Consider the following 16550-nt stretch of genomic DNA (forward strand, 5'->3'; position numbering starts at 1 on the left):
TGGCCACTGAACCACTGCTTGCCGTTGAGACTCCCATCTGGCCCCCTTGTTAGCTAAGGAGGAGGGATTACTCATCTCAATCTAGACTTGCCACCCAGATAGTCCTGCTGGTGTTAGGGTGGGGCAGGCCGGCCATTTCTTTCTGTGAACCTAGGTGTTCAAGACTAGAAAGTGGCTCATGTGGCTCAGTTGGTTGAACGTCATCTTGTTCACCAAAAGGTTGTCAGTTCCATTCCCAGTTAGGGCATATGCCCAGCTTTCAGGCTCAATCCCCGGTTGGGGTGCATGTGAGAGGCAGCCAGTCAGTGTTTCTCTTTCACATTGATGTTTCTCTCTCTCTCTTTCCCTTTCCCATCCTCTCTCTAAAATCAATTTAACAAAAAAGTAGAGGCTGGGAAGGGGGGACTTGTTTCTGTGGGCATCTGGAAGTGCCTTGGGTTCACCATAGACGGACAGGTGTCCCCTTCCTACTGGAAGTGTGCCTATGTCAGTTACTGCCACCTCCTAGAAAGCACACTTTGCTTAATGGCACCTGACCTTGTTCTGCCTCCTCAGCACTTTGCTAAATTTAGACTATGTTCGTTTGCCTTCTTTATGAGTGTTTTTAAAAGAATACCAGAGGCCTTTCCTGAGTTTTCTGTTTCAGGATGGACCCAGAGCTCCCCAAGCTCCAGGCTTGACTCCCCAACCAGGCTGTTTCTCCCTCCCCTTCCTCTGCCTTCCTCTCCCAGCACTGACCAGGCCTGCTCTTGTCCCACAGGCAGGTCCTTCTGGAATTCCTGTGGTGGCTCATCCTGATTGGCTGAGCTTTCCCTTTTTCCTGGGAAGATGTTCCTGGTGGGCCTGACAGGGGGCATTGCCTCAGGCAAGAGCTCAGTGATCCAGGTGTTCCAGCAGCTGGGTTGTGCAGTGATTGATGTTGATGTCATCGCCCGACATGGTGAGTTGGAGGGTTCGGGTTGTGGGGTTATACATGGCAGCTCCCTTGTGCTTCTTTCTTATAAAGCCTTCCAAGGCCTCAGAGGAGGGAAGACTTTCTTTTCGACCCTGTCCCGCTCCCTGTCCCATGCTCGTCCTCCTGCTTTTCTCTTTATTCCTCCCTTTCACTAGACATCCCCTCTCCTTCCCTTCACCCCATGACCAACATGAGGGATTCTCTGTACTTTGTTCTCTTCCTTAACTGCTTTTCCTCCCCTCGTTAACTGAAAGAAGCAACCCTGGGTTCCCCCATCATTTTGCCTTTAGTCACTTGGGGTCCTCTGGCTGGCCTAGAGGCTCCAAAGAGTGACCCCATCTTATTCCCTTGCCACAGTTGTCCAGCCAGGATGCCCTGCCCACCGGCGCATCGTGGAGGCCTTTGGCACTGAAGTCTTGTTGGAGAATGGAGACATCAATCGCAAGGTCCTGGGGGACCTGATATTTAACCAGCCTGACCGGCGGCATCTGCTCAACACCATCACCCACCCTGAGATCCAAAAGGAAATGATGAAGGAGACCTTCAAGTACTTCCTTCGGGGTAAGACCCAGGGCCTGGGACAGGGGTGGGCAAAGCCCTCTCCTTCCAGGGCCAGCGCCCTTCTCCTCTGCAGAAAGGTTGGTGGGATGGGTGGGGTGGGGAGCTGGATATCCAGGCTGTAGAGTTCACACTGTTTATTGGCACCCCCCATGCAGAGCCCCGTACCAGTCCCAGAGGAAAGAAGCACATGTCCCTCAACTCTTAAGGAGGTTGACAATTTAATGAGAAGAGACACTTGAGGCTTTTGAGCCATGATCCCCAGGAAGTAAGTTGATTTTTCTAGTAGGGATGGGAATAACAGCTGATGATTAATGGGATCATAAGACCTGGGTTTAAGTCCTCACCCTCACAATTTATAGCTGTTTGACTTTGTCAGTGAGCCAACCCCTGTGCCTGTTTCCTCATCTGCTTAGTGAGACTAATAATGCCAACCTTGCAAAGCTGTTAGGGAGCTTCAGAGTCCACATCAGTGACTGTTCATCACCCCACAAATAGAAACCACAGTCAGAGTCAGATTTGGTGCTGGTCAAGCCTCCTGGGAAAGTGAGTTTGCAGATAGGAAATTGGAGAGGATCCAGGGTGGCCAGGGCAGGTGGTGGAGAGGTTCTAAGTGGAGAGTAATCCTTTGAGGCTAGGGCTCCATGGAGAGAGTTAGCCTGGCATGTACAGAGACAGCCAGGTGCCTTGCTGGGACTGAAAGAAGGGAAGAGTGTTTGAAAAGTAGGGGTCTGTGGTCAGTCGGCAAGCACCTTCCACAGCTGTTGCTAGCCTTTCCCAAACTATACAGCACATTTCAAATCCCCTTCTTCAGGACTGTGTTGGGCAGGGGTGACCTAATACTTACTGTCCATGATGGAGCCAGTCACCAAAAGTGGTTGAGCAGAGAGCAGTGGCTTGGGATCAGGTGAGAGGCTGGCCTAGGGCCCCCTGCAGCCTTTGGCACATGTGGCCTCCAGTCTGGTCTCAGTGTTAAAGGCCTGGCTGCTTGTCTCCCCACTGTCAGTCATGATGCTGAGACTTTCCTTCCTGGAGGGTATGAGGGTGGCTTCTAGGTTTTCTTCTGGCTTTTGCACTGCGATCATGTCCAAACCCCTTACTTTCTCAGGAGTCAAGTTCATATATAGAGTGGGGAACCCCACCCCCTCTGGCCAGAACCTTTCTCCAGAAGGAAAGGGATGACTTGACAAGCATCCATGGTGCTGACCTACCTTCCCCAGTTCTGGCCAGGGTGGGATCTGGCTCCAGGCACCCTCTCTGCTGGATCACCTTTTTGCTCTGCATCTCAGTACCTTCCCGCAGGCCTACCTCCCTTCCTCCTTCCTCAAGGAGAGTCTCTAGATTCTCCCTTTGTCATCCCTCTTGTGTGGGTGCCAGGATCCCTTCCTGTCCCCACCCAGGAGTGAAGCCTTCTGCCTTTTATTCCTGCCCTTTTGCGTTCACTCCCAGGCCAGTTGCAAGTACATCTGCTGGGCTCTGAGACAACAATGGCTTTCCCCTTATGAAATTAAGCGTCGGATAATGTCACCCGCTCCAAAGTTCTCCCGCAGTGTCATCCACCCAGCCCCCCCCTCCAACCACCACCACTTAAATAAAAGCCAGAAAGCTCTTTTCAGCTCGATAAGGTGAAAAATGGGGACAGCTGTGGCTTCCACAGTCCCAGTTTTTCCCTGATGACTATAACAAATACAACTGTCAGAGTTGGTATAATCAAACGTCAGATAAGATCACCAGCTGTTGGGGAGGTCTCTGTGTAGGCAGACGGATGTCTTAATAGAGTCAGGTTAGTTTGCAGAGCTTATCAAGCAGGAGGGATGTGACAGCTGAATAGCCCTTTGCTGGTGAACCAAAGAACTGGCCACGAGCTCCCGAGAGGGGCTGGGGAGAAAGGACAGTGAGGGGAGAGGAAGGAATGGGAGCAGAGCAGGAAAGAGAGATAAGAGGCCCAGAGAGGATCTGGCCCTGGCTCCTGTTCTGAGTTAGGGGGGAGCGGGGGAGCCAGCACTGCAGGCCTCCCTCCTCAGGGAACAGTAGTAATAATAGCCAGCATTTATGGAGCACTTAGTGAGGGTCTGGGTAAGGGGCTGCTGTGTGGTCTACATGACTTCATTCATTTAATCCTTCCCATCTTGTGAAGTGGGTAGTCTTTTCATTCATTTACACAGATGAGGTTTGTTTATTTTTATTATTTATTTGTTTATTTATTAAATATGTCTATTGATTTCAGAGAGAGGAAGGGAGAGGGAGAGGGAGATAGAAACATCAATGATGAGTTTGATGTTTCTGCAAGATGAACCTATCTTCGTATAATCAAACGTCAGATAAGATCACCAGCTGTTGGGTCATTGATCGGCTCCCTCCTGCACACCCCTTGCTCGGGATTGAGCCCACAATCCGGGCATGTGCCCTGACCGGGAATTGAACCTTGATATCCTTCCTGGATCATAGGTTGATGCTTACCCCGCTGAGCCACGCTGGCTGGGCCAAATGAGGTTTATTTATTTATTTATTTTTAAAATATATCTTTATTGATTTCAGAGAGAGGAAAGGAGAGGGAGAGAGAGAGCTAGAAACATCAATGATGAGAGAGTCATTGATCGGCTGCAGCCCACAACCCAGGCATGTGCCCTGACCAGGAATCGAACCCTGATCGCCTGGATCCTAGGTCGACGCTTAACCGCTGAGCCACGCCCGGCCGGGCCAAATGAAGTTTATTAAGGGGCCCAAAGTCACATGGTAGGAAAGTGGGGCGTTACAAACCCAAGCATGTCATCAAAGCCCGTTCTCCTAACTCCTTATTCAATTGAAGTCTTCCTGAGCAACAGATCCTGGGGAACAGGAAACCCAGTAGCTTGTGTTGTCACTCTGTTCCCTGCATCACCTAGAGTGCGAGTTTCCCTGTGACACACTTGGAATTCGTGTGATATGTGTCTGGATCTGTGGTTGGAAGTGTTTGCAGTGGGACACCATGTAAGCCAGGCAGGAGTCTGTAGGCAGAGCAGTGCCCGTCCCTTCCTCTTACTGCTTCTGGACCCCCACCAGCTTTATTACACCTACATGGGTCACTGGCTTAAAGAGAACTAGGAGTGTGGAGCCCACGGTATTCCTGGGTGGGCAGCCCAGGGATGTGCCCACTCACAGTGGGTGAGGGTGCCGCCCTTGACTTGACTTGGCTTGTCGTGGAAGAGCCAGCCAGTGCTTTTACCCCACTGGAGTTAGTTTAGTATTTATCATAACCACTGCAACACCTCCAGCCCTGTCCCTCCAATCCCAGGCTGGAGGTCTGCCTCTGATCCTAAGAAGCAGCCCCTTTCTTGATGGCTGCAATCCACATGTGAGTCTCTTGTGGAGAGCTGGTAGAGGTAGCCATACAGGATTCTTCTTCAGCAGGGAGGCAGGCTTGGACCTGGCACAAGTAGGGTGGAAAGGACCCAGTTACTCCTGCAGATTCTTCCCAGTCTCCTACAGTTTTGGCTGTGTCATTTCCATGTTCAGAAATAACAACTCTTTGGGTTCAGGGTCAGGGTGAACTCAATGCTTTGGGCCTGCCTGACCACCTCGTCAATTTTGCCTCATGCTGCTCAAGACCTCCACTTCAGCCAGAGCAATAGGACCTTGCTGATCCTTGTGATTTGCTGTTCCCCATTCCTGGAACTCTCACTTTCAACCACTCATTTTCAAGTATCAAAAGTCCTACCTCCTTTGCAAAGCCAGTACAGATGCCATTCCTTCTATAAGGTCTTACCTGCTCATCCAGTCAAAAATTACTTTCTGCAGCATTCTGTTCTGAATGGCTTTGGAACTGGCTAGCTCTCAGGTTATGCCTATCCCCCTCTGTTGGGGAGCTTTCACTGGTAGGAGCCAGTAGCTTCAACTATGTTCCCATGCCTAACACATAGTCCTTAGTGTGTGCTTGCAGACTTGAGCTTGTGGCTTTCCCATCTTTTCTCCAGGATACCGCTACGTGATTCTGGATATCCCCCTGCTGTTTGAGACCAAGAAACTACTCAAGTACATGAAGCACACAGTGGTGGTATACTGGTGAGTGTGTGGCATTGCCTGGCCTGACTGAAGCTAGAAAGCAGGACCCCTGGAGTAAGGCATGTGCCTGAGAAATGGCCCCATCACTGCCCTTTCCCCACAGGGCGGCCAGGAAGCACAGGGGGTTAGGGCAGCAGTACCCAGAGCCTACAGAAGCCAACCTCTGTGCCTGATCCAAATATACCCCGTTAGGTGTGGGAAGGGATGGCCCCCAGGTTTCTCTAGTGCTTGGGAAGGTCTCCCCCTGCTGGCTGTTGGAGGCACTTCATACCAGATGCCAGGCTCTGCCCAGGGCTACCATGTTGTTGTTCACTGGATCCCTTTTCCCTCCTCCAGCACTTCTCAACTTTCCAAACAGCTCCCACACTTATTACTTCACTCAATTTACCTTTCAAGATGAGGTATTCAGGTCATTAGCTGATACTTCTGAGTTATAGAAAAGAAAACTTGGGCGAGGAGGGGGGTGTGGTACGTGGTGAGAGGTAACAGAATTTGTCCAGGGTCTCCCATTGGCAACATATTTGGACCGAAAGTTGCAGGGAGTAAACTGTCAGAGCCCAGCTTAGGAAGGAGCTTTGTTCTCAGAATCCCCCAGGATATGAAGCAAACCAGAATCAGGTATGACAAACAGAGGAGGATCTGTCAGAAAAAATGAGTCACAGTCCCAGTGGGGTGAGAGAGTAGGATGAGTGTTTCTGTCTCTCAGAAACTTCCTGGATGCCGCCCACAAGCAAAACAGACACAAAGGTGGGCACTTGGCTCTGTGGGTATTTTGGGCACTGGGTGGCTCTCAGGAAACTAATGCATGGGAGGTTTCTGGCACACTGGAGATGGGGCCTAGCGTGCTCAGTGCCCTAAGCATCACCCTGCCCTCCCTCCCCACCATAAACTGCCCTAAGCATCACCCTGCCCCCCCCCCAGCTCCCCCCCATAGACTGTCATTTAAAACCCAATGTGAGTCTGCTGAGCCTGGTGTAGAGACTCAGGCTTCCTCATAGCTCCTGCTTGGGCCCATGTCTCTCCATGTAAACATACAACCTCTCTGGGTTCTTTGTCCCCTGTTTGTGAAAGACTGTCAACTGAGGCCAAGCAAACTCCACGAAGACTTGGAATTCTCTTTGCCTTGGAGTCTTAATACAATTGGAACTTTGCACCAAGGGATCCAAAAGAAAGAATCTTGAGTGTAGGTGAGAAAACAGGTTGCATCTGCAGTCACCAGATGCCTCCATGCCTGCCCTTGCCACCGTCTTCCGGCACTTCCCTTCAAGGTTGGTCTATTTGCTAAGAGCAGAGATAGCTATGGCTCCTGGCAGATAAATGGGGCTTTGTAGATTCTGCCTGTTGTCCAGGAGATCCTCCAGCCCCACTCACCAGCCAAGGAACCTTTGCCAAAGTCCTGGTGGTTTCATGCCCCACTTTCAGCACATGTGGGTATACAACTCGAGAGAGCTGCCAGAGGTATGAATGAGTGTGGTTATTTGCTTTTCATAAAAGGGATCTACATTTTATAAAAATTAGGTTCCCCTCATGGATTCCTTTAACTGCCTTACTACCCCTGATGCATTTGAAATAATATGGGGCATTTACCAAAATATGATTATACTAAAATGTGATAATTGACATTTTCAAGGAATGTGCCAATTGTGGAATAAGTGTTTTGTAAAAATCTCGTTACCACAAATATTTCTGAGCCACAGGAACGGCTGCTGGAGAGTTCTGCCTTCACATTCCAGGAGGCTCTCTGGTCTAGGCCACACCTTCTGAAGGGTGTGCACTCAGGTGTCCCTAAGCCATCTCTTCTCTCACCCAGATTTTCCCAGCCCTAGACCTGAGATATTCCTAAGGTTTGATAGAGTTCTTGTTCTCAGCCAGGCAGGGATTGGTCCCATGACCTTGATAGTACCCTGCCCCCATAACAAAGGAAATCAGAAGTCCTACTTACTTTTCAAGGCCATTACTAATGCCACCTCCTCTGAAAGGTTTCCCTGATCACCCAGCCAGAAATTACTTTCTGCAGCATTTTGTTCTGAATGGAACTGGAACTGAACTGGCTGGTGTTCAGGTTATATCTGTCCTTAGAAGCTCTGTCTTCACATCCCAGGTGTAGGCCACACCTAAGAAAGGACCAAATTGTAGTGACCTATTGTCCCATCTTATAACTGGGAAATCTCAGGCCAAGGGGTGAAGCAGAGAGGCCCCAGTGGCAGAAGCAGCTGCTGCAGCCCTTTTCCTTTGTTCCCAATGAGGGGCTTAGGTAGTCACGGAGCTAGAGGGGTGTCAGAGATGACCCTATTCCAGAGCACAGCGGGCTGTTCCTGTGTAGCCAAAGGCAGGACAGAGAGTTTCCTGAGGAAGGACCAAGGTAGCGACATCAGAGTGGGCCAAAGAGGTATCCTTTGAATTTCTTTTGTAGTTAGGAGACTAGGGGTTGTTCAGCTTAATGTGCAGTGCTTTGTCCTGTCCCAAGGACTGAGGGGATCCAATTCTCAAGTCCTTGCTCCACGAGAAGCATATTGAGGCTCGCTCATCTTTCTTCAGCAGCCACCATTTCCTCATGGTCCTTTTGCTCTAAATACGAAGGAGTGGGAGTAGAGGCAAGGAAAGGGGTCTTTGTGGTGGCCCAGGAAGCTATTTTTGATGTAGCAGGCCCAAGCCCCCAGGGGAAGTGCAGGAAGCGTTTAGCTTGCAGGCACAGGCCTTCCAGTAAAGGTCATCCATCCAGGGATCCAGGATGTAGCTGATTCCAGGTGATCAAATCCTCTCATCTTATAACTGGGAAATCTCAGGTCTGGTGGCAAAGCAGAGAAGCCCCAGATGGCAGAAAGCAGCTTTTGCAGCCTTTCCCCTTGTTTGTATTAAGGCCATCATGCTATCAGGGTCCTCACAGAGTAGTGTGAGGTAGGGGGAGCCTGCGAACTTCCCAGGCCTTCCTCCCGGCTGTGGGACCCTAAACTGAATTGAGAGAAGGGGTTGCACACCCCTGTAACTTGGTGGGGGAGAGGGAGGGTGGGGCCTACAAAGCCTGACCAGCCCTTTTGCCCTGCCCTTAGCGACCGGGACACACAGCTAGCACGGCTGATGCGGCGGAACAACCTGAACCGTGAGGACGCAGAGGCTCGGATCAATGCTCAGCTGCCTCTGAAGGACAAAGCCCGCATGGCCCGCCACGTTCTAGACAACTCGGGCGAGTGGAGCATCACCAAACGCCAGGTCATCCTTCTGCACGCGGAGCTGGAGCGCTCCCTAGAGTACCTGCCCCTGAGGCTCGGAGTCCTCACAGGTCTGGCTGGCATTGCCAGCCTCCTCTATTTGCTCACCCGCTACCTCCTGCCTTCCCCCTAGCTGGGGACTTCAAGACAGGAAGACCCAGGCCTCGATCTCCTCGGAGGCTGAAGCTAGGTGATGAATGCATCCTGTTTTCTCAGCCCCCTCATATCCCTCCCCCTCTCTCTCCTTATCTCTCTCTCTCTGGGCTGGAACCCTGCACTGGGCTGACCCTTGTTTGGGGTACATTCTGTCTGAGGCAAAGAAACAGCCCTGTCAGTAGATATTCCTTCCTACATTCCCCAGGGCCCTTTCCTCTGAAACCACCTACAGTGTCCACAGTGGGACATGAAAGCAACTGTGGGAGACATAAATTTATTGTGGGTGGGAATGAGGAACACTGTCTGTGTGGCTGTCAGCAGTGTTTAAAGCTGGGAAGTTCCCTGGGCTTGGACCCTCTCTGAGCACATGCCCCATTGTGGCCAAAACCTCCTTCATGGACCATGGCAAATCATTTTAGACCAAGGACTACCATCTTCAAACAGGACTCTCCCTTAGGTTGATGCCCTTGGCCAGGATGCTGTGAGGATTCCCTGTGGGTAATGCAGTAGTTTGCAGAGGCCAGGCCTCTTCTGGGATGACCCACTGTCCCCCTTTGGCATTTGTCCAGCATTCCCCTTACCCTGCTCATCACCTCCCACCATTCTGTACCTTCCACTCCATGTACTCCTAGCCCTGAACCCCTGGTAGTCCAAGCACACCAGGCTGTTTCTGACCTCCGTGCCTTCACTGTGCTGTTCCCCTACCTGGAATACTCCTCCCCCTGTAACTGGCTGACTCCCAGCTCAGGCACTGTGTGAAGCCCCAGGCTGGGTTAGGTGCTCTGGGATACCACCATCATCGTGTTTTATCTGAATCCACAGTACAGCAATCAACCCAAAGCTGTTGGTCTCTCCTACTAGACTGTAAGCCCTTTGAGGGCAGGGACTGTCTTATTCATCTCTGTTCCTTGTGCAGAGCCTGCCTCGCCATTGGTGCTTAATAAAGTGTGTTGATCTGAAATGCCCTACACTGCCATTGTTCCCCTAGCACCATGGGCCAGTTAAGGTTCCCAGACTTGGCTGATACCATTTGGGTTATACTTGGCCTCCTCCTACACTGAAGCCTGGGCCCCAGAAGGTACAGTAGCCCTCTGGTTTCTCCTGGGGTGCCAGGAGGATTCCAGCTAGCTCCAGGTGTACCCTTGTGAGAGGCAGGTGGAGGTACAGGGGCAGCATCGTGCCCACTCCCTCCATCTTCCTTCCCCAAGCCAATTAAACCAGTGTAGACATCACCTTTCCATTGCCAGAGCTGGCAGACCTGCTGATGTGGTGATCCTGGCCAGCAACCTATTAAGGCCAGAAATGAGTGTGACAAATGTGAATGCTCTGGTGGCCATATTTAGTGCCCATTTCCCAGAGCTGCTCAGACCTTGGAGACCAGCTTATTAACTCACTGCAAACCCCTAGGGGCAAAGGCTGGTGAGCTTCAGGTTGGGGCCTGGGCAGGATGAGAAAGGAAGAAGGCAGCTGCTTCCTGGGTTTAGTGGGACCTGGCATGAGGGGTATGGACCCCTCATTGAGGTAACAAGGTGTCCTATTACTCCAGTCATTGAGAAAATGACTCTTCATGAACACCTGTGATGTGTTGGACACTTTGCTAGATGTCTAACACTCTAGTGGTGACATAACTGATTATCCTGATTCCAGGCCCAGAGAGATGGAGGAATCTGATTCGGGTCACAGCCAAGCTTCAGGATTCTGCCCACTGTACCCCTGAGCCTCCTCTAGGAGGAACAGATTTGGGATTGCGACCTGGTCCTATCTCCTTATGTGGCCTCCTGGCTCTAGTTTCTTCTATCAGGTAGGCATCGTGATGCTTAGGTCAAAGGACCTAATGAATGGAGGACGGTGAAAACCCTTTGCAGACTGTAAAGTTCCAAAGAATTACTTTCTTCCATGACCTAGTTTGCTGAGTTTGATGCAAAAATGTCAGAGGATGGCCAACATGGAAGGTGAGAAAACGAGATGCAGTCCTCCCCAGACCTCCGGTCCCATACAACTCCCACTCCCCCTCTTTACACCTCCCTCCTCACCACCTCCTTTTCCCAGGCTGGGTGACCGAAGGCAGTCTTAAAAAAAGCCTGCTTTCCTAAGGGTCATGATGCCATGGTTAGGCCAGTATGGGGCTCCCAAGGCCTCAGAGCAGCCAGAGCCAGGCCACAGGGAGTCCCAGCCCTGCACCCCAGTGGGCAGCATCCCTCCTGGCCAGCAGGTGGCAGCACCCACCCAGGTTGGGGTCCAACCTCTGTGGCAGGCTCCGGTGAAGTTACTAACTTTATCCGCAAAGGCTGTGGAGAATCAGGAGCGCAGACTGCCTGGTCCTGGGTGCTAATTATGAAGCTGTGTTGGGGCAGAGGGTTGTGTCCCCATCCTGCTCTGCCCACCCTCCCTTCGGAGGGCAGGAGACCCTGGGCTCCAGCCTCCCACCCTCCAGCCTGAAACTTGGGCACTGTACTCTATTTCAGCATGGGGCCTTCCCACCCAACAAGGAGCAATGAAGACTCCAGTGAGGGCAGCAGATGCACCAGCCTCTTGGCCAGGGATGAAGGGGACTCCCAGACCCTAGGGTACCTAATTTGCAGAGCTTTACAGTTTACAAAGTACATTCACATGGTTATCTCCTTAAAATCAAGTTCTGCGAAGGAGTCCAGGCTAGAATTTCACCGAAGCTCAGGTTGAGCCATAGGGTCTAAAAACCGAGTTTCTGGGCCCCCAATACAATGCTCCTCCCACTAACTGCACTGCCCCCATTAATTATACCTTGGTTCTTTATCTAGAAGTTACTGTCAGCTCTTCTGATGTTTAGCCTCCCTGCTTGAGGATAGGCAGGGGAAGGTTAGGGACGCCATGAGGAGCCTCCATGGCTAGAAACTGGATGAGAGGGATGGCTATGCTGGGCACCCCTAGTTCTTGCTAAGATACTTTAAGTCAAGAGGAACTAGTCCTAGGAGCAGGAGGGAATAGGGTGGCAGTAATTGCCTGAGGCCATAGGGGCACATTAGAGGTAGGCAGGGGAGACCCCTGGAGATGGTGAGAGAAGGAGCAAAATGAAGGAGGTGGTGAAGTCCTAGGGGTTGGCTGCATTCCTGCTCCTTCCTATGAAGGGGAGATGTGGCTGGTGGCTCCTCTGTCCCACCCACAGAGCTGAGGCTGCATCCAGCTGGGGCCCAAAGAGCCTCCTCTCTTTGCTCCCCACCTTCCCCTCCCCTCCCTGTCGCTCAGATTCCAATACAATTTCCAGCTAACCAGCATGTCGATAGAACAAGTCGGGCAGCCAGATTGCTGGCCAATTACAGGAAATCATTCTGCTCCACAGCTCAGCACCCAGGGAGAGGGTGGGAAGGAAGGAGGGGGGGAATGTGAGGGAGTAGAAGCCCAGCTCACAGTCTGGGAAGGGGTTTGAGGCATGGAATGTGGCTGCCCCTGGGAGGAGCTGGGAGGGAGAGTAGCAGAGTATGAGGAGGCTTCTGCATTCAGGTCCCCTTCGATAGACTGGTGTCCCAAGCAACAAAGAGAATTGGGGGCTGAGGGCTGATGAGCAGGGTTGGGGAGGGGTGAGGCAACTGCTTAGAGTAGAGGTGGAGTAGTGAGATCAGCCTCCCCCAGAGCCCTGTGTTTGGGAATGGGGATGGCACCCAAGCCTCCCTGGTCCAGAGTCCTGCAGGGCCATCTGATTACCTAGAAGCTGTGGCCCACGTGGGTAGGACCTGTGCCTCCACACCCAGCCATGGACCAAGGGGATCCTGGGGCAGTGGGCAGGGGTTGAAAGGAGAAGAGGAAAGGGAAGAGGCTTCAGTATGCAGCTGATTGGGCCAGCAGCAGCCTCACTTGGTGAAGGGGTAAGTGTAGAAGCAATCTTTTCACTCCAGGAGGTGGGCACAGAAATGTGGGAGGTGATAATAGCCTCCTCACTTACCTTTCTAGTCCCTCAGCCTCATTTCCTAACTCTGGCCCTCAAGAAACTTTCACTCAGATGGAAGGATCCCAAATCCCCTCCACGTTCCATCTGTCTGCATCTATCCATACCCTGAACCTGGATGCCTCTGCCACCTCCACCCCCACCCTTCATCATAGCTTTCCCAGAACTGCCTTAACTGCCCCCCCCCCCCCCCCCCCCCCCCCCGGCTGCCCATCCAGCAGACCCCGAGATGCCCCAGCTTCCCAGCACCAATGACTAGCTCCCCTTCCCAGTCCTGGGGTCTCTCCCAGAAAGTCCTGGAAGATCCTTGAGGGCCAGAAACTTCCCAGTGACTGTTGTTGCTGTATTTGTCTTGGACCCCGCAAAGAGGCAACTGTGACCCAATGATCCCGTCCCCTGCTCCAGGCTGTAGCCACCTCCCCAGGTCCTCTTCCCAATTCCCAGGATCTCACTGCCTCCTCCCTCAATTCCAAACCCTCTCCTCCAGACCCCTCCAGGGCTGGGGCCTGGTTGGAGTCACCCTCATTGATTCCCCCCACCCAAGTGTAGACAGATGGGCAGATAATGGAGAGGGGATGGACCTCAGCACCCAGTGCCCCAGGCACCCTGCGGCATTCAGCAAAGACTCAGTGAATGCTGGTGAGCAGCAGGCCATCATCAAAGTTCCCGTGGTGGGTGCATTGGGAGAGGAGGTTCAGTGCCCTGGGGCTTCTCCTGCCCCCGGGTTCCTGCCCATGTACACAGGCCTGGACGTCTGGATTGGGATTGTCGGCTAGCCCTATTTGTGTCCCCAGCTTGGCACATAGTGGGCACCCTCTGCTCCGCCAACGGAGGTAAAATCGCTGCTTCAGGCCCCAAGCACAGCCTCTCAAGGGCCGGCGATCCGGAACAGGGCGCCCGCCCCGCAAACCCCCTCCCCACCCTGCTCCACGGCGCGGGGAGCCTGGCTCGCTGCTGCGCCCCGCAGCCCGCAGGCTCCGCCCATTGATTGGGCCGCGGGGACCCAGGCGCGCCGCCCCCACCCTGCCCCTCGCTTTTCACTTTTAATTGAAGTTTGTTTGAGCAGAGTGTGGAGCAGGCAGAGGCAGAAACCAAATATTTAGTTGCTGCAAATTGGCACCTCCAGATCAATTACCCTGCCCGCGTCAGGGCCCGCGCCGCGCCCCGCACCCCGCGGAATCTCAATGCCGAGCTGCCCCCGCCCCGCGCCGGCGTCGCCCGCGCTGCCTGCCTTCATTCCGCCGCACGTTTCTCATCAGCTTCAGCCATACATCACCCGTGGCCGCGAGGGGAACAGATTTTCAATGGGAAAAGTTATCCTGGAGGGTCCTCGTTGCTGATTCCTGCCGCGCCCTGCGCTGTCTGGACCCTCCGCCCTCACCAGCGCGGTCTCATGAGGACAGCCTGGCGGCAGGAGTGAGCTCCAAAGGCAGGACTTCGGGTCACAGGGACTTGACCCAATCCCAGTAACACCTTTTACCCTCTGGGTGACCTAGAAGTTATTTGTGCTTCCCAGCCTCGGTTTTCTCATCTGTTATATGGGGCTCTACCTTCACCTTGCAGGGTTGTTGTGGCGTCAACCACGAGTGGGACAGGGCCCTGCACTGGGCTGCCACATAGTGGCACTCCACAGACGTTAGTTCTCAGTCCTGCCATGGGGTAGAATAAGTTTCAGAATGAAGTGAGGGGCACTGGTCGGAAGTAACTCAATCAAGCTGCTGGAAAATACGGGGGGGGGGGGAGGGGGGCAGAAGCTTGTAGGCAGCAGGATGGGGTCAGGATCCACCAGGCAAAGTTTTGACCCTCAACCCAGGTGCATCTGAGCACAACCAGAAGAGGGACTTTGGCACCGAGGATGGAAAGTTAACTGGGCCTAGAGGTGAGCTGAGAGCCGTGACCCAAGGCCGGGCCAGGGAAGGAGGCTAGAGGGATCTGAAGGTCACCATAGGCTACACCTGTGGCCCGGCTGAGGCGGTGAGCCCTGCAGAGGAATTAGGAAGCCAGGTGGTAGTTGAGGCTTGCCTTGTCCCAGCTGTATGATGCTGGGCAAATGATTGAACCTCAGTTTTCCTATGTGTAAAATGGGGTCACACCCTATAGCTCCCAGTGCATTTATGAATAATAAAGGAGGTGATGTATGGAAGCAGGAAGGAAATTCACTGCAGGCGTTAAGAAGATGGTGAGAGTTCGCATGTGAGCTCCCATCCATGCTCACTGTTGCTTCCACTGCATTCCAAGAGTCTCTTGAAGGAACTAGAGTCAAATAGTTTGGCTTTTTTTTTTTTTTTTTTTAAATCCTCACCCGAGGATATTTTTTTCATTGCTTTTCAGAGAGTGGAAGGGGGAAAGAGAGAGAGAGAGAAACATTGATGTGAGAGAGACCCATCGATTGGTTGCCTCCTGCATGTGCCCCAACTGGGGCTGGGGATTGAGACTGCAACCGAGGTACATGCCGTTAGTTGGAATCAAACCCGGGATCCTTCTGTCCCAGGGCCGATGCTCTAACCACAGAGCAGCCGGCTAGGGCTAGTTTGGCTTTTTTAAATGGCTGCTCTTCCAGAGAGAGTGACAGGTGTCCGCATTTAGAGCTGTGGGAGCCCTTCCTTCTGCCATTTCACCTTAAAAGATAAGTCTCTGTTACTGAGATCCATTGCCCCACTTTCCACATAGGCTCCTACCTACCACCCCCTCCCTCTGCAGCAAGATTACCTCTCTGTTCACAAGACAACCCCACCAGCCTCCTTGGGGGTGGCAGGCACCATTTGTCAAGTCAGGAAGTCCTTCCAACAGTCTACCTTAAATCTCTCACCACTTCCTTCAGGGAAAATTTAAACAATGGACAACAAAAGATAAATGCTTATGAATAGGCGATGCCACACTATTCTTAAAAAATATCCCCAAAAAGGGCAGAGGGGGTAGGAATTACATTCGGACACAATGCTCTTTACATTAAACATCTTGGTGATAAATATAGCTGTGTAATTCTTTCTTTCTCCTTGGCAGAGAGAAAGGCTGAGGCTGGGCAGAAAGGCAAAGGGACCCGAAAATATAAATCAATATGTGACTTTAATATATGTGCTCTCAGTGTCTGTGTGTGCTGGGGGATTATTAGTAACCTTGATTCCAGCTCAGTGTCCATGTGAGGCGGGAGACAAGCAGCCCCCAGGGAGGAGAAGAGAAATTAGGAAGCCAAATTCTTCTGATTGACACCTGGGTAAACATTACCCCGGCAGAGGGGGAGAAAAAAAGATCAATGCTGGGTATTTTTATCATGTTCCAGGGACGACGGAAGGGGGGTGGGGGGTGGGTAAAGAAACAGTCCCTTAGCCTCATTGAATATGCTCCTCTCCAAGCTGGAGGCAGAAGGGGTGGAAGCAGGCGGAGGGGGCCAGCTGAGGATCAGAGTGTGGGGGAAAGAGGGTGTGTCCCAGGGAGCAGTAGCCGCAGCTTCTTTTGCCCTGGGGCACTTATGTGAAAGACAGCAGATACAAAAGAGCATGCTTTTAATGACAGGGCAAAGGCACCCGCTTTGATTAGGCTCTGGCTTTAGTGGAGGACCAATAGGCATGTCTTAATGGGGTTGTCAGGGGGATGTTTCTAGCAGGAGGTTCCCAGAGTGTGGGAAGGGGAAAGGGACTTCAGCAGGGGCAGGGGCAAGTGAGTGGCTCAGTGTCAATGTGGAGAAAGGGGCATCTCTGGATTGTCTTGGAAA

At 52.4% G+C, this 16550-nt stretch overlaps 1 protein-coding gene across 1 annotated transcript; it reads left to right on the top strand.

Moving 5' to 3' along the window:
- The first annotated feature begins 818 nt into the window (after positions 1–818).
- DCAKD (dephospho-CoA kinase domain containing) lies at positions 819–9924 on the top strand. Its single transcript, XM_087826574.1, has 4 exons — positions 819–940; positions 1313–1516; positions 5467–5554; positions 8605–9924. Exons 1-4 carry the CDS (start codon positions 829–831, stop codon positions 8894–8896), a joined length of 696 nt encoding a protein of 231 aa, XP_087682700.1. The 5' UTR covers positions 819–828; the 3' UTR covers positions 8897–9924.
- Positions 9925–16550: the final 6626 nt, after the last annotated feature.

The sequence above is a fragment of the Miniopterus natalensis genome, chromosome 17 (genome assembly GCF_054644295.1).
Source record: "Miniopterus natalensis isolate mMinNat1 chromosome 17, mMinNat1.hap1, whole genome shotgun sequence".
Classification (NCBI taxonomy): domain Eukaryota; kingdom Metazoa; phylum Chordata; class Mammalia; order Chiroptera; family Miniopteridae; genus Miniopterus; species Miniopterus natalensis.